General features: G+C 43.1%; 1 protein-coding gene across 1 annotated transcript; it reads left to right on the top strand.

The window, feature by feature from the left end:
• The first annotated feature begins 3,052 nt into the window (after positions 1-3,052).
• Positions 3,053-11,910, top strand: LOC115165102 (proline-rich extensin-like protein EPR1). Its single transcript, XM_029718136.1, has 2 exons — positions 3,053-3,091; positions 9,901-11,910. The coding sequence occupies exons 1-2, from the start codon at positions 3,053-3,055 to the stop codon at positions 11,908-11,910; spliced, it is 2,049 nt and encodes a 682-aa protein (XP_029573996.1).
• The last annotated feature ends 7,267 nt before the right edge of the window (positions 11,911-19,177 follow it).

Raw genomic sequence — 19,177 nt, forward strand, 5'->3', positions numbered from 1 at the left:
TTGTGTAGGTCTACAATCTCGTCCCTGACATCCTTGGATAGCTCTTTGGTCTTGGCCATGGTGGAGAGTTTGGAATCTGATTGATTGATTGCTTCTGTGGACAGGTGTCTTTTTTACAGGTAACAAGCTGAGATTAGGAGCACTCCCTTTAAGAGTGTGCTCCTAATCTCAGCTCGTTACCTGTAGAAAAGACACCTGGGAGCCAGACACTTTTCTGATTGAGAGGGGGTCAAATACTTATTTCCCTCATTAAAATGCAAATCAATTTATAACATTTTTGAGGATGCGGTTTTTTTTCTGGATATTTTTGTTCTTATTCTGTCTCTCACTGTTCAAATAACCCTACCATTAAAATTATAGACTGATCCTTTCTTTGTCCATGGGCAAACGTACAAAATCAGCAAGGGATCAAATACTTTTTCCCCCCACTGTATATACTGTACATGGGACACCAGTACCAAGTCAATGATAGCATGGCTATATACTGTACATCTTAATGTTTACATATCTTACATTACTCATCTCATATGTATATACTGTATTTTATATATCTATTGCACCTTGCCTATGCCGCTCGGTCATCGCTCATCCATATTTGTATATGTACATATTCTTATTCCAGCCATTAACTTAGATAACCAATAACATATGATTTGATTTGATTACATGGGACACCAGTGGGACACCAGTACCAAGTCAATGATAGAGTCCAGTGTGTGGGTATAGAGTCAAAAATAATTAGAGCAAAAAGGTGTAAATGCAGATAGTCCAGGTAGTTGTAGTCCAGGTAGCTGTAGTCCAGGTAACTGTAGTCCAGGTAACTGTAGTCCAGGTAGCTGTAGTCCAGGTAGTTGTAGTCCAGGTAACTGTAGTCCAGGTAACTGTAGTCCAGGTAACTATAGTCCGGGTAACTGTAGTCCAGGTAACTGTAGTCCAGGTAGCTGTAGTCCAGGTAGCTGTAGTCCAGGTAGCTGTAGTCCAGGTAACTGTAGTCCAGGTAACTGTAGTCCAGGTAGCTGTAGTCCAGGTAGCTGTAGTCCAGGTAACTGTAGTCCAGGTAGCTGTAGTCCAGGTAACTGTAGTCCAGGTAGCTGTAGTCCAGGTAACTGTAGTCCAGGTAACTGTTAGCAATCTTATGGCTTGGGGCTAGAAGTTGTTCAAGAGCCTTTTGGGCCCAGACTTAGCTCTCCAGTACAGTCTATGACTTGGGTGGCTGGAGTCGTTGACCATTTTTAGGGCCTTCCTCTGACACAGCCTGATATAGAGATCCTGGATGGCAGGGAGTTCGGCCACAGTGATGTACTGGGCCGTACCCACTACCCTCTGTAGCGCCCTGCTGTTGGATGCCAAGCAGTTGCCATACCAAGCAGTGATGCAGCCAGTCAAGATGCTGTCAATGGTGCAGCTGTAGAACTTTTTGAAGATCTGAGGGGCCCCATGACAAATTGTTTCAGCCTCCTGAGGGGGAAGAGGTGTTGTTGTGCCCTCTTCAGGACTGTGTTGGTGCGTGTGGACCATGATAGATCCTTAGTGATGTGGACACCGAGGAACTTGAAGCTCTCGACCCACTCCACTACAGCTGGTCGATGTGAATGGGGGCGTGTTTGGCCCTCCGTTTTCTGTAGTCCACGATCAGCTCCTTGGTCTTACTGGCGTTGAAGGAGAGGTTGTAGTCCTGGCACCACACTGCCAGGTCTCTGACCTCCACCCTATAGGCTGTCTCATCGTCGTTGGTGATCAGGCCTACCACCGTTGTGTCATCGGCAAACTTGATGACAGCCTTCGGCCATCTTAATGTTAACCTGTTTAAAGGTATTTTTAAAGGTCTTACTCACATCGGCTACGGAACAGCTGGTGCTCTCACGCATGGTTCAGTGTTGCGTGCCTCAAAGCGAACATCGTCTGGTAGCCTCGTGTCACTGGGCAGCTGTCGGCTGGGTTTCCCATTGTAATCCGTGATAGTTTGCAAGCCCTGCCACATCCGACAAGCATCAAAGCCAGTGTAGTAGGATTCCATCTTAGTCACGTATTGATGCTTTGCCTGTTTGGTGGTTGGTCAGATGGCGCAGAGGAGTATTTATGTGCATATGCAGTGCATTCGGAAAGTATTCAGACCCCTTGACTTATTCCACATTTTATTACGTTACAGCCTTATTCTAAAATGGATTAAAAAAATAAATAATCGTCAGCAATCTATACACAATACCCCATAATGACATCACAATACCCCATAATGACATCACAATACCCCATAATGACATCACAATACCCCATAATGATAATGACATCACAAAACCCCATAATGACAAAGTGAAAACAGATTTATAGATATTTTTTGCAAATGTATTAAAAATAATAAACAGAATAAATAGGTATTCAGACCCTTTGCTATGAGACTCAAAATTTAACTCAGGTGCATCCTGTTTCCATTGTTCATCCTTGAGATGTTTCTACAACGTGATTGGCGTCCACCTGTGGTAAATTCAATTGATTGGACATGATTTGGAAAGGCACACACCTGTCTATATAAGGTCCCACAGTTGACAGTGCATGTCAGAGCACAAACCAAGCCATGAGGTCGAAGGAGTTGTCCGTAGAGCTCCTGTTTTTGCTTTTTCATTATGGGGTATTGTGATGTCATTATGGGGTATTGTGATGTCATTATCATTATGGGGTATTGTGCTGTCATTATGGGGTATTGTGATGTCATTATGGGGTATTGTGTGTAGATTGACGAGGAGGAAAAAAACCTTTTTAATACATTATAGAATAAGGCTGTAATGTAACAAAATGTGGAAAAAGTCAAGGAGTGTGAATAATTTCAGAAGACACTGTATGTGTTTTCTCTGTACCAACATAAAATGACAATATGCTGTTAGAACCTCTGAATGATTAGTGTTCATACACGTGGTTATCACAATGACGGTATGAATCTATAACTGCTAGGAATCTCACCTCAAATCAGAGCCAACCAGAGGAAGGATGTGGGTACCGGCAGCGTCCATGAACGGATCTGGCACGGCGAGGAAGAAACGGGAGCAAGCACGTCACCATGGCAACCCTAGCTGCTACAGACATGCTGGCTCACATGGTAACGGAATTGGACAGGAGAACAGTGTAACCTAATGTTCTACAGAGTCCCCGATCTATTCACCCAACCAACCAACGTGTCAGAAAACAGATGTTCACACCATGCCAGGGTCAGAAAGTGTGTTACAGAATCAAACAAATAGCATTCAAAGTCTCACTGACTGCATCTTTCAGTCTCACTGACTCCATCGTTCAGTCTCACTGACTCCATCGTTCAGTCTCACTGACTCCATCATTCAGTCTCACTGACTCCATCATTTAGTCTCACTGACTCCATCATTCAGTCTCACTGACTCCATCATTCAGTCTCACTGACTCCATCATTCAGTCTCACTGACTCCATCATTCAGTCTCACTGACTCCATCATTCAGTCTCACTGACTCCATCATTCAGTCTCACTGACTCCATCATTCAGTCTCACTGACTCCATCTTTCAGTCTCACTGACTCCATCTTTCAGTCTCACTGACTCCATCATTCAGTCTCACTGACTCCATCATTTAGTCTCACTGACTCCATCATTTAGTCTCACTGACTCCATCATTCAGTCTCACTGACTCCATCTTTCAGTCTCACTGATTCCATCTTTCAGTCTCACTGACTCCATCATTCAGTCTCACTGACTCCATCATTCAGTCTCACTGACTCCATCTTTCAGTCTCACTGACTCCATCATTTAGTCTCACTGACTCCATCATTTAGTCTCACTGACTCCATCTTTCAGTCTCACTGACTCCATCATTCAGTCTCACTGACTCCATCTTTCAGTCTCACTGACTCCATCTTTCAGTCTCACTGACTCCATCTTTCATTCTTTACCTCCTTTCCCACTTCCTCTCGCTCTCCTTCCATCTCAAAATCAAATCAAATGTTATTTGTCACATGCGCCGAACACAACAGTTGAAGACCTTACAGTGAAACGCTGAATACAACAAGTGTAGACCTTACAGTGAAATGCTGAATACAACAGGTGTAGACCTTACAGTGAAATGCTGAATACAACAGGTGTAGTAGACCTTACAGTGAAATGCTGAATACAACAGGTGTAGTAGACCTTACAGTGAAATGCTGAATACAACAGGTGTAGACCTTACAGTGAAATGCTGAATACAACAGGTGTAGTAGACCTTACAGTGAAATGCTGAATACAACAGGTGTAGTAGACCTCACAGTGAAATGCTGAATACAACAGGTGTAGACCTTACAGTGAAATGCTGAATACAACAGGTGTAGTAGACCTTACAGTGAAATGCTGAATACAACAGGTGTAGTAGACCTTACAGTGAAATGCTGAATACAACAGATGTAGTAGACCTCACAGTGAAATGCTGAATACAACAGGTGTAGTAGACCTCACAGTGAAATGCTGAATACAACAGGTGTAGTAGACCTTACAGTGAAATGCTGAATACAACAGGTGTAGTAGACCTTACAGTGAAATGCTGAATACAACAGGTGTAGTAGACCTCACAGTGAAATGCTGAATACAACAGGTGTAGTAGACCTCACAGTGAAATGCTGAATACAACAGGTGTAGTAGACCTCACAGTGAAATGCTGAATACAACAGGTGTAGTAGACCTCACAGTGAAATGCTGAATACAACAGGTGTAGTAGACCTTACAGTGAAATGCTGAATACAACAGGTGTAGTAGACCTCACAGTGAAATGCTGAATACAACAGGTGTAGTAGACCTTACAGTGAAATGCTGAATACAACAGGTGTAGTAGACCTTACAGTGAAATGCTGAATACAACAGGTGTAGTAGACCTTACAGTGAAATGCTGAATACAACAGGTGTAGTAGACCTTACAGTGAAATGCTGAATACAACAGGTGTAGTAGACCTCACAGTGAAATGCTGAATACAACAGGTGTAGTAGACCTTACAGTGAAATGCTGAATACAACAGGTGTAGTAGACCTCACAGTGAAATGCTGAATACAACAGGTATAGTAGACCTTACAGTGAAATGCTGAATACAACAGGTGTAGTAGACCTTACAGTGAAATGCTGAATACAACAGGTGTAGTAGACCTTACAGTGAAATGCTGAATACAACAGGTGTAGTAGACCTCACAGTGAAATGCTGAATACAACAGGTGTAGTAGACCTTACAGTGAAATGCTGAATACAACAGGTGTAGTAGACCTTACAGTGAAATGCTGAATACAACAGGTGTAGTAGACCTCACAGTGAAATGCTGAATACAACAGGTGTAGTAGACCTCACAGTGAAATGCTGAATACAACAGGTGTAGTAGACCTTACAGTGAAATGCTGAATACAACAGGTGTAGTAGACCTTACAGTGAAATGCTGAATACAACAGGTGTAGTAGACCTTACAGTGAAATGCTGAATACAACAGGTGTAGTAGACCTCACAGTGAAATGCTGAATACAACAGGTGTAGTAGACCTCACAGTGAAATGCTGAATACAACAGGTGTAGTAGACCTTACAGTGAAATGCTGAATACAACAGGTGTAGTAGACCTCACAGTGAAATGCTGAATACAACAGGTGTAGTAGACCTTACAGTGAAATGCTGAATACAACAGGTGACCTTACAGTGAAATGCTGAATACAACAGGTGTAGTAGACCTTACAGTGAAATGCTGAATACAACAGGTGTAGTAGACCTTACAGTGAAATGCTGAATACAACAGGTGACCTTACAGTGAAATGCTGAATACAACAGGTGTAGTAGACCTTACAGTGAAATGCTGAATACAACAGGTGTAGTAGACCTCACAGTGAAATGCTGAATACAACAGGTGTAGTAGACCTTACAGTGAAATGCTGAATACAACAGGTGGAGTAGACCTCACAGTGAAATGCTGAATACAACAGGTGTAGACCTTACAGTGAAATGCTGAATACAACAGGTGACCTTACAGTGAAATGCTGAATACAACAGGTGTAGTAGACCTTACAGTGAAATGCTGAATACAACAGGTGTAGTAGACCTTACAGTGAAATGCTGAATACAACAGGTGACCTTACAGTGAAATGCTGAATACAACAGGTGTAGTAGACCTCACAGTGAAATGCTGAATACAACAGGTGTAGTAGACCTTACAGTGAAATGCTGAATACAACAGGTGTAGTAGACCTTACAGTGAAATGCTGAATACAACAGGTGTAGTAGACCTTACAGTGAAATGCTGAATACAACAGGTGTAGTAGACCTTACAGTGAAATGCTGAATACAACAGGTGTAGTAGACCTCACAGTGAAATGTTTACTTACAGGCGCTTAACCAACAATGCAGGTTTAAGAAATATATGAGTTAAGAAAAATATTTACTAAATAAACTAAAGTAAAAAATAACAATAAAAATAACGAGTCTATACAGGGGGTACCGGTACCGAGTCGATGTGCAGGGATTCCTTATATTTATTTAACCAGGATAGTCCACTCAGTAACACTGCAAATAAAACAATACAAAAATGAATCGTGTATGTGTGTGATCCTATTGAGATCAATCAGGGAATCATTGGGAATCATTGGGAATCATTGGGAACATTGCCGGGTGGTTCCACACTGAGGGCCGTTTAAATGGTGACTCATACATTCTCTGACCAGCTGTGGTACACACCCCATCCCCTACACTGACACCAACACACACACATGCACATACAAACACTAATTTACATAGACATGTAAATACCTTTCCCCCACTTTCTGTACACTTCAACGTGAGGCTGTGTGTTTATAAATATGCATTTTATGAAATGTTGTACACATATGATAGTTATCTTCAGATGTTACCTTCAGATGTTACCTTCAGATGTTACCTTCAGATGTTACTTTCAGATGTTACCTTCAGATGTTACCTTCAGTTGTTACCTTCAGAGGTTACCTTCAGATGTTACCTTCAGATGTTACCTTCAGATGTTACCTTCAGTTGTTATCTTTAGATGTTACTTTCAGATGTTACCTTCAGATGTTATCTTTAGATGTTACTTTCAAATGTTACCTCTAGATGTTACCTTCAGATGTTACCTTCAGATGTTACCTTCAGATGTTATCTTTAGATGTTACCTTCAGATGTTACCTTCAGATGTTATCTTTAGATGTTACCTTCAGATGTTACCTTCAGAGGTTACCTTCAGAGGTTACCTTCAGAGGTTACCTTCAGAGGTTACATCTAGATGTTACCTTCAGAGGTTACCTTCAGCGGTTACCTCTAGATGTTACCATCAGATGTTAGCTTGAGATGCTACCTCTAGATGTTACTTTCAGATGTTACTTTCAGATGTTACCTCTAGATGTTACCTTCAAAGGTTACCTTCAAATGTCACCTTCAGATGTTATCTTTAGATGTTACTTTCAGATGTTACCTGCAGATGTTACCTTCAGATGTTATCTTCAGATGTTATCTTTAGATGTTACTTTCAGATGTTACCTTCAGATGTTATCTTTAGATGTTACCTTCAGATGTTACCTCTAGATGTTACCTTCAGAGGTTACCTTCAGATGTTACCTTCAGAGGTTACCTCTAGATGTTACCATCAGATGTTACCTTGAGATGTTACCTCTAGATGTTACCTTCAGATGTTACCTTCAGATGTTATCTTTAGATGTTACCTGCAGATGTTACCTTCAGATGTTACCTTTAGATGTTACCTTCAGATGTTACCTTCAGATGTTACCTTCAGATGTTACCTCTAGATGTTACCTCTAGAGGTTACCTTCAGATGTTACCTTCAGATGTTACCTTCAGATGTTACTTTCAGATATTACCTCTAGATGTTACCTCTAGAGCTTACCTCTAGATGTTACCTTCAGATATTACCTTGAGATGTTACCTCTAGATGTTACCTTCAGATGTTACCTTCAGATGTTACCTTCAGATGTTACCTCTAGATGTTACCTCTATATGTTACCTCTAGATGTTACCTCTAGATGTTACCTTCAGATGTTACCTCTAGATGTTACCTTCAGATGTTACCTTCAGATGTTACCTTCAGATATTACCTTCAGATGTACTTTCAGATGTTACCTCGAGATGTTACCTCTAGATGTTACCTTCAGATGTTACCTTCAGATGTTACCTTCAGATGTTACCTCTAGATGTTACCTCTAGATGTTACCTTCAGATGTTATCTTTAGATGTTACCTTCAGATGTTACCTTTAGATGTTACCTTCAGATGTTACCTTTAGATGTTACCTTCAAATGTTACCTGCAGATGTTATCTTCAGATGTTACCTTCAGATGTCAATTTCAGATGTTACCTCTAGATGTTACCTTCAGATATTACCTTGAGATGTTACCTCTAGATGTTACCTTCAGATGTTATCTTTAGATGTTACCTTCAGATGTTATCTTTAGATGTTACCTTCAGATGTTACCTTCAGATGTTACCTTCAGATGTTACCTTCAGATGTTACCTTCAGATGTTACTTTCAGATGTTACCTCTAGATGTTACCTTCAGATGTTACCTTCAGATGTTACTTTCAGATGTTACCTCTAGATGTTACCTCTAGAGCTTACCTCTAGATGTTACCTTCAGATATTACCTTGAGATGTTACCTCTAGATGTTACCTTCAGATGTTACCTTCAGATGTTACCTTCAGATGTTACTTTCAGATGTTACCTCTAGATGTTACCTTCAGATGTTACCTCTAGATGTTACCTTCAGATGTTACCATCAGATGTTACCTCTAGATGTTACCTCTAGATGTTACCTTCAGATGTTACCTTCAGATGTTACCTCTAAATATTACCTTCAGAGGTTACCTTCAGATGTTACCTTCAGAGGTTACCTTCAGATGTTACCTCTAGATATTACCTTGAGATGTTACCTCTAGATATTACCTTGAGATGTTACCTCTAGATGTTACCTTCAGATGTTACCTTGAGATGTTACTTTCAAATGTTACCTCTAGATGTTACCTTCAGATGTTACCTTCAGAGGTTACCTTCAGATGTTACCTTCAGATGTTATCTTTAGATGTTACCTTCAGATGTTATCTTTAGATGTTACCTTCAGATGTTATCTTCAGATGTTACCTCTAGATGTTACATTCATATGTTATCTTTAGATGTTACCTTTAGATGTTACCTTCAGATGTTATCTCTAGATGTTACCTTCAGAGGTTACCTTCAGATGTTACCTCTAGATGTTTCCTTCAGAGGTTACCTTCAGATGTTACCTTCAGAGATTACCTTCAAATGTCACCTTTAGATGTTAACTTCAGATGTTACCTTCAGATGTCACCTTTAGATATTACCTTCAGATGTTACTTTCAGATGTTACCTTCAGATGTTACCTTCAGATGTTACTTTCAGATGTTACTTTCAGATGTTACCTTCAGATGTTACCTCTAGATGTTACCTTCAGAGGTTACCTTCAGATGTTACCTCTAGATGTTTCCTTCAGAGGTTACCTTCAGATGTTATCTTCAGAGGTTACCTTCAAATGTCACCTTTAGATGTTAACTTCAGATGTTACCTTCAGATGTCACCTTTAGATATTACCTTCAGATGTTACTTTCAGATGTTACCTTCAGATGTTACCTTCAGATGTTACCTTCAGATGTTACCTTCAGCCTGATTCTCAATGTAAGACACTACAGTGGGTTACTACAGCCACTGGAGAGGCCAGAGTCCCTTTAGTTGTGTATTTCTAGGCTACGTCATCCACCTATAATAGCAGCACATTTTGAGCTGTGCAAAACTGACCGCTAATGCATTTGCATACATATGCATCTGTTAGAGGGCGTGGAGACACTTAGTCAACAGTCAGGGAAGCAGGGGATGCGTCCCAGATAGAGGGCACACCCTCTATCACCCTGCAAAAAGATCCAGCTACCCCCCTCCACCCCATCACCCTGCAAAAAGATCCAGCTACCCCCCTCCACCCCGTCACCCTACAAAAATATCCAGCTACCCCCCTCCACCCTACAAAAAGATCCAGCTACCCCCCACCCCTCCACCCTACAAAAAGATCCCGCTACCCCCCCTCCACCCCGTCACCCTACAAAAATATCCAGCTACCCCATCACCCTACAAAAAGATCCAGCTACCCCCCATCACCCTACCAAAAGATCCAGCTACCCCCTCCACCCCATCACCCTACAAAAAGATCCAGCTACCCCCCCTCCACCCCATCACTCTACAAAAAGATCCAGCTACCCCCCCTCCACCCCATCACCCTACAAAAAGATCCAGCTACCCCCTCCACCCCATCACCCTACAAAAAGATCCAGCTACCCCCCCTCCACCCCATCACTCTACAAAAAGATCCAGCTACCCCCCCTCCACCCCATCACCCTACAAAAAGATCCAGCTACACCCCCTCCACCCCATCACCCTACAAAAAGATCCAGCTACACCCCCTCCACCCCATCACCCTACAAAAAGATCCAGCTACCCCCCCTCCACCCCATCACTCTACAAAAAGATCCAGCTACCCCCCCTCCACCCCATCACTCTACAAAAAGATCCAGCTACCCCCCCTCCACCCCATCACTCTACAAAAAGATCCAGCTACCCCCCCTCCACCCCATCACTCTACAAAAAGATCCAGCTACCCCCCCTCCACCCCATCACTCTACAAAAAGATCCAGCTACCCCCCCCTCCACCCCATCACTCTACAAAAAGATCCAGCTACCCCCCCTCCACCCCATCACTCTACAAAAAGATCCAGCTACACCCCCCTCCACCCCATCACTCTACAAAAAGATCCAGCTACCCCCCCTCCACCCCATCACTCTACAAAAAGATCCAGCTACCCCCCCTCCACCCCATCACCCTACAAAAAGATCCAGCTACCCCCTCCACCCCATCACCCTACAAAAAGATCCAGCTACCCCCCCTCCACCCCATCACTCTACAAAAAGATCCAGCTACCCCCCCTCCACCCCATCACCCTACAAAAAGATCCAGCTACCCCCTCCACCCCATCACCCTACAAAAAGATCCAGCTACCCCCTCCACCCCATCACCCTACAAAAAGATCCAGCTACCCCCCCTCCACCCCATCACCCTACAAAAAGATCCAGCTACCCCATCACCCTACAAAAAGATCCAGCTACCCCCTCCACCCCATCACCCTACAAAAAGATCCAGCTACCCCCTCCACCCCATCACCCTACAAAAAGATCCAGCTACCCCCCCTCCACCCCATCACCCTACAAAAAGATCCAGCTACCCCCCCTCCACCCCATCACTCTACAAAAAGATCCAGCTACCCCCCCTCCACCCCATCACTCTACAAAAAGATCCAGCTACACCCCCCTCCACCCCATCACTCTACAAAAAGATCCAGCTACCCCCCCTCCACCCCATCACTCTACAAAAAGATCCAGCTACCCCCCCTCCACCCCATCACCCTACAAAAAGATCCAGCTACCCCCTCCACCCCATCACCCTACAAAAAGATCCAGCTACCCCCCCTCCACCCCATCACTCTACAAAAAGATCCAGCTACCCCCCCTCCACCCCATCACCCTACAAAAAGATCCAGCTACCCCCTCCACCCCATCACCCTACAAAAAGATCCAGCTACCCCCTCCACCCCATCACCCTACAAAAAGATCCAGCTACCCCCCCCTCCACCCCATCACCCTACAAAAAGATCCAGCTACCCCATCACCCTACAAAAAGATCCAGCTACCCCCTCCACCCCATCACCCTACAAAAAGATCCAGCTACCCCCTCCACCCCATCACCCTACAAAAAGATCCAGCTACCCCCCCTCCACCCCATCACCCTACAAAAAGATCCAGCTACCCCCTCCACCCCATCACCCCATATCCACCACTTCTCATCCCAAATGCCCCCCCAACTCTCCACCTTCTCCCCTGTGACCCCTCCCCCCCAACTCTCCACCTTCTCCCCTGTGACCCCTCCACCCCCAACTCTCCACCTTCTCCCCTGTGACCCCTCCCCCCCAACTCTCCACCTTCTCCCCTGTGACCCCTCCACCCCCAACTCTCCACCTTCTCCCCTGTTGACCCCTCCACCCCCAACTCTCCACCTTCTCCCCTGTGACCCCTCCACCCCCAACTCTCCACCTTCTCCCCTGTGACCCCTCCACCCCCAACTCTCCACCTTCTCCCCTGTGACCCCTCCACCCCCAACTCTCCACCTTCTCCCCTGTGACCCCTCCACCCCCAACACTCAGGACTGAAGTGTCACCAAGCAGGAAGAGGGGAAACAGTTGACATCATATGGTTAACTGCCAGTAATTCCGTTTTATTTCTCTAAAATAAACAGCGTATTAAAATACATGAACAGTAAAATGAAGATGTTTATTTAGGCTTTTTTGTTGCTGTTGATTAGACCTTGCGAGGCCTCTTGAAACCGAGGTACCCATTAGGAGTTAGTAATTTAATAGAATCTCTATGGGGACACCACTGTCAGTCATTTGAGCATCTGCTTGTTCCATGGTGAGGAGTAGAATCAGAATGAAGAGCATCAAAACATTTGTGATAGCCTCTTCTGCCATCTACTGGCCATAAGAGAAAATAGCACCCTGAATTACAGTGCATTCAGAAAGTATTCAGACCCCTTGACTTTTTACACATTTTGTTACGTTGCAGCCTTATTCTAAAATGGATTCAATTGTTTGTTTCCCCTCATCAATCTACACACAATACCACATAATGACAAAGCAAATATTTGCAAATCACATTTAGGTCCCACAGTTGACAGTGCATGTGATAGCAAAAACCAAGCCATTAGGTCAGAGGAATTGTCTATAGAGCTCTGAGACAGGATTGTGTCGAGGCACAGATCTGGGGAAGGGTACCAGAACATTTCTGCAGCATTGAAGGTCCCCAAGAACACAGTGGCCTCCATCATTGTTAAATGGAAGATCCGCCAAGACTCTTCCTTGAGCTGGACGCCCGGCCAAACTGAGCAATCGGGGGAGAAGGGCCTTGGTCAGGGAGGTCACCAAGAACCCAATGGTCACTCTGACAGAGATCCAGACTTCCTCTGTGGAGATGGGAGAACCTTCTAGAAGGACAACAATCTCTGCAGCGTTCCACCAATCAGGCATTTATGGTAGAGTGACCAGACAGAAGCCACTCCTCAGTAAAAGGCATATGACAGGCCACTTGGAGTTTGCCAAAAGGCACCTAAAGACTCTCAGACCATGAGAAACAAGATTCTCTGGTGTGATGAAACCAAGACTGAACTATTTAGCCTGAATGCCAAGCGTCGCGTCTAGAGGAAGCCTGGCATCATCCCTACGGTGAAGCATGGTGGTGGCAGCATCATGCTGTGGGGATGTTTTTCATCGGCAGGGACTGGGATACTAGTCAGGATGGAGGTAAAGATGAACGGAGCAAAGTACAGAGAGATCCTTGATGAAAACCTGCTCCAGAGAGCTCAGGACCTCAGACTGGGGTGAAGGTTTACCTTCCAACAGGACAAGACAACGCACGTGTGGCTTCGGGACAAGTCTCTGAATGTCCTTGAGTGGCCCAGCCAGAGCCCAGCCTTGGACCTGATCTATCATCTCTGGAGAGACCTGAAAATAGTTCTGCAGCAACGCTCCCCATCCAACCTGACAGAACATGAGAGGCTCTGCAGAGATGAATGGGAGAAACTCCCCAAATACAGGTGTGCCAAGCTTGTAGCGTCATACCCAAGAATACTCAAGGCTGTAATCGCTGCCAAAGGTGCTTCAACACAGTACTAAGTAAAGGGTCTGAATACTTATGTAAATGTAATATTTCAGTTTTATATTTTTTATAAATTAGCAAAAATTCTAAAAACTTGTTTTTGCTTTGTCATTATGGGGTATTGTGTGTAGATTGATGAGGGGGGAAAAAACGAATTAATAAATTTTAGAATAAGGTTGTAATGTAACAAAATGTGGAAAAGGTCAAGGGGTCTGAATACTTTCAGAAGGCACTGTATCTCCCTTATTTTCTTCAACAGATGCTCAAGAAAGTAAGGGGGCGTTGCCAGTAGTGACTGATAAAACAGCCTTTAAGAGGTTAATTAAGTGGTCCTTAATGTGGTTTGAACTTTTCTACTCTCTACTTTACGGCTCTCCACATTAGTGACACAGAATAGAATATGTTTCCAAACATTTCCTGGTCGGCCTACATTCTAAATCATTTGCATTTTTCATTCATTTCAATCATTCATTCATCCACTAAACCCACCCATCCATTCAGCCTATCATTCCTGATATATTCAAACCTGACTATCGCGGTGGTCTCATTTATAATGCACCACTAAATGTCCATCACAATAGATGCCACTTATCCTCTAGCCCCCTGGTCTCTCGGGGTCCGTCTGCCGGTAAACTGCTGTAACGTATTATACTGTTAGTCTGCTAGAAGCTACCTCTGGATGATTGTAATTTTGGTCTTTTAATCATTACCCACCGGGCACAGACATCAATTCAACGTCTATTACACGTTGGTTCAATGTCATTTCAACCAGTGTGTACCCTGTGGGTAGTCTATGTTATTTGTGTGTGTGTGTGTGTGTGTTGTGTTGTTGAGAAGATGTTTCATGTTTCCAAATGCAGTACCTGGTTCGAATCCAGGCTGCATCACATCCGGCCGTGATTGGGAGGCCCATGGGGCCGCTTACAATTGGCCCAGTGTCGTCTGGGTTAGGCCGTCATTGTAAATAAGAATTTGTTCTTAACTGACTTGCCAATTAAAAAAGGTTGCGTTTAAAAATATATTAATAATAATTGTTCAAATCAGCGGAGAACGTTCTCGCTCTCTATTCAGCGCCTCTCTTATCTTGAGCGTTTTTTGTTGTTGTTTGAAAATGCATCCAATCCCCTTGATCCTATACATAACTAGACCAATCGTATGCTTCAATGTGACGTGGTCCACAGTGCTGTAGCAAGCCAGGGACGTCTCAAAACATACCTACAAATAACCCCCGTTTTTTTTTAACCTTTATTTAACCAGGAAGGGCTCATTGAGATTTAAAATCTATTTTTCAAGAGCGTCCTGGCCAAGATAGGCAGCGCCAAGTCATTACAAAAATTACAGACAAACAACATGAAAAACTACAAGTAATCTTGTAAAAACCATAGAGTTAACTCATCAGTAGGAAAGATTTGTTTTTCTTTTGGTCCATTCAACAACAATACGAGCCTTACTACAACAGGACGTTGTATCTTTACCTTATGTCATGCCTTATTACAACAGGATGTTGTATCTTTACCTTATGTCATGCCTTATTACAACAGGATGTTGTATGTATACCTTGTCATGCCTTATTACAACAGGATGTTGTATGTATACCTTATGTCATGCCTTACTACAACAGAACGTTGTATGTATACCTTGTCATGCCTTATTACAACAGGATGTTGTATGTATACCTTATGTCATGCCTTATTACAACAGGATGTTGTATGTATACCTTATCATGCCTTATTACAACAGGATGTTGTATGTATACCTTATGTCATGCCTTATTACAACAGGATGTTGTATGTATACCTTGTCATGGCTTATTGCAACAGGATGTTGTATGTATACCTTGTCATGCCTTATTACAACAGGATGTTGTATGTATACCTTGTCATGCCTTATTGCAACAGGATGTTGTATGTATACCTTGTCATGCCTTATTGCAACAGGATGTTGTATGTATACCTTGTCATGCCTTATTGCAACAGGACGTTGTGTGTATACCTTGTCATGCCTTATTGCAACAGGATGTTGTATGTATACCTTATGTCATGCCTTATTACAACAGGACGTTGTATCTTTACCTTATGTCATGCCTTATTACAACAGGATGTTGTATCTTTACCTTATGTCATGCCTTATTACAACAGGATGTTGTATGTATACCTTGTCATGCCTTATTACAACAGGATGTTGTATGTATACCTTGTCATGGCTTATTGCAACAGGATGTTGTATGTATACCTTATGTCATGCCTTATTACAACAGGACGTTGTATCTTTACCTTATGTCATGCCTTATTACAACAGGATGTTGTATGTATACCTTGTCATGCGTTATTACAACAGGACGTTGTATCTTTACCTTATGTCATGCCTTATTACAACAGGATGTTGTATCTTTACCTTATGTCATGCCTTATTACAACAGGATGTTGTATCTTTACCTTATGTCATGCCTTATTACAACAGGATGTTGTATGTATACCTTGTCATGCCTTATTGCAACAGGATGTTGTATCTTTACCTTATGTCATGCCTTATTACAACAGGACGTTGTATGTATACCTTGTCATGCCTTATTGCAGGTATTCCCAAACTGGGGTACGTGCAATGCTGTCAGGGGTACGCCAAATAAAAATGTGATTCACATTTAAAAAATAAAAATAAATTAAACTTTGGGGAAAATTTCACATTTTCAAACAGTCCATTTATATTTTCCAACAGGGCTATACATTTGGGTGAGGTTTTTTTCTCGCCTGAGGAGCCTCGTTTTACTTCCAAAAATAAAATGAAACCATTTAGTGTTCAGAGAAATAACAAAACAATGTCAAATATAGGTAACTTAGTCAAATAATTAACATCAAATCACGTTAACGTTACTCTCTCACGGAAATTCCACTAACGGTTCGTATGTAGCCAAACGTAGCTGCTGCTCATTTCATTTGCTCAAAAATGTATAAATGGTTAAAAAAAAAGTAAGGCCCGCATCCATAGAGACATATACCAGCTCTACTGGTAGTACTGCTACTACCAGCAGTACTTCACCTGCACCTTTCGACGACACAAGTTGTTCTGCTTCCACAAGCACATCCAATGCCAGCATCAGTAATTCTACATTTGTTGTTAGCCCAGCTAGCATTGACACTGACAGTTGTGCATCCTTACTCGGGACAGCACCGAACAACAGACAGGGACGTTGGACCATCGAAGAGGCGCAAATATGATGAGAACTACGTTGATTTGGGGTTCACTGATATTGGGAGTAGTGCCTTTCCTCAGCCACAGTGTGTTTATATTGGGAGTCGTGCCTTTCCTCAGCCACAGTGTGTTTATATTGGGAGTAGTGCCTTTCCTCAGCCACAGTGTGTTATATTGGGAGTAGTGCCTTTCCTCAGCCACAGTGTGTTATATTGGGAGTAGTGCCTTTCCTCAGCCACAGTGTGTTATATTGGGAGTAGTGCCTTTCCTCAGCCACAGTGTTTATATTGGGAGTCGTGCCTTTCCTCAGCCACAGTGTGTTATATTGGGAGTAGTGCCTTTCCTCAGCCACAGTGTGTTTATATTGGGAGTAGTGCCTTTCCTCAGCCACAGTGTGTTATATTGGGAGTCGTGCCTTTCCTCAGCCACAGTGTTTATATTGGGAGTCGTGCCTTTCCTCAGCCACAGTGTTTATATTGGGAGTCGTGCCTTTCCTCAGCCACAGTGTGTTATATTGGGAGTAGTGCCTTTCCTCAGCCACAGTGTGTTTATATTGGGAGTAGTGCCTTTCCTCAGCCACAGTGTGTTTATATTGGGAGTAGTGCCTTTCCTCAGCCACAGTGTGTTATATTGGGAGTAGTGCCTTTCCTCAGCCACAGTGTGTTTATATTGGGAGTAGTGCCTTTCCTCAGCCACAGTGTGTTATATTGGGAGTAGTGCCTTTCCTCAGCCACAGTGTTTATATTCTGAGTAGTGCCTTTCCTCAGCCACAGTGTTTATATGTGCAAAACTATTACCTCACAACTCCATGTTACCTTCACTCTTGTGCAAACATTTAGAAACAAAACGTGCCAATTTGAAAAATAAGCCACAGGAGTTTTTTGAGTGAGAATTAAGACGACTTTTGAGTAGTATGACATGTATAAAAGCAACAGATACCATTAATAAGAAGGGGCTAGAAGCATCTTATATGGTGAGCTAGCGAGTGGCTAGGACAGGCAAGCTCCATACTATTGTGGAGGACTTAATTCTTCCTGCTGCCGCGGATATGACTGGGAAAATGCTGGGGAAAAGGCCCAAAAAACTATATAGACAATGCCTTCATCAAACAACACTGTTTCACGACATATCAGTGACATGGCAATCAATCAATCAAATTTACTTAGAAAGCCTTTCTTACATCAGCTGATATCTCAAAGTGCTGTACAGAAACCCAGACTAAAACCCCAAACAGCAAGCAATGCAGGTGTAGAAGCACAGTGGCTTGGAAAAACTCCCTAGAAAGGCCAAAACCTAGGAAGAAACCTAGAGAGGAACCAGGCTATGAGGGGTGGCCAGTCTTCTTCTGGCTGTGCCGGGTGGAGATTATAGCAGAACATGGCCAAGATGTTCAAATGTTCATAGATGACCAGCAGGGTCAAATAATAATAATCACAGTGGTTGTCGAGGGTGCAACAGGTCAGCACCTCAGGAGTAAATGTCAGTTGGCTTTTCATAGCTGATCATTCAGAGTATCTCTACCATTGTTAACACCATGCCCAGAACGGACACGCGTGTGCGCCATCGTGCGCAAATTGATTTTGGCCCTCCACACGAAACGCGATCACGACAAGCAGGTTGAAATATCAAACCAAACTCTGAACCAATTATATTAATTTTGGCACAGGTCGAAAATCATTAAACATTTATGGCAATTTAGCTAGCTAGCTTGCATTTGCTAGCTAATTTCTCCTATTTAGCTGGCTTGCTGTTGGTAGCTAATTTTCCCTGGGATATAATTGAGTTGTTATTTTACCTGAAATGCACAAGGTCCTCTACTCCCACAATTAATCCACACATAAAGATGGTCAACCGAATCGTTTCTAGTCACCTCTCCTCCTTCCAGGCTTTTTCTTCTTCGGACTTTATATGGTGATTGGCATCTAAACTTCCATAGTATTACCACGACTGACGACTACCTCAGTTCATCTTTCAATCACCCACATGGTGATAACCAATGAGGAGATGGCATGCGGGTATCTGCTTCTATAAACCAATGAGGAGATGGGAGAGGCAGGACTTGCACCGCGTTCAGTGTCACAAATATAATTTATTTATATTTGAGCGCTTGGCAACACAGACGCTCGTTGGCGGATGTATGTGTACATTTATTTTGCAATGCGGCACGTGACGCGAGCGATGTGGTCAGCATGTTAGACACAGGTGCCCTTTGCAACCACGTACCTATGTGAGAGTGGATTCTCGGCCCTCACTG

Source organism: Salmo trutta, chromosome 27 (genome assembly GCF_901001165.1).
Source record: "Salmo trutta chromosome 27, fSalTru1.1, whole genome shotgun sequence".
NCBI lineage: Eukaryota > Metazoa > Chordata > Actinopteri > Salmoniformes > Salmonidae > Salmo > Salmo trutta.

What these genes read in the sequence shown, in the direction of transcription:
- LOC115165102 (XM_029718136.1), top strand. Translation starts at nt 3,053, where the DNA reads ATGGCAACCCTAGCTGCTACAGACATGCTGGCTCACATG. An exon ending in CAGACATGCTGGCTCACATG is followed by an intron (nt 3,092 to 9,900) that starts GTAACGGAATTG and finishes CCCTGCAAAAAG; the next exon opens with ATCCAGCTACCCCCCTCCAC.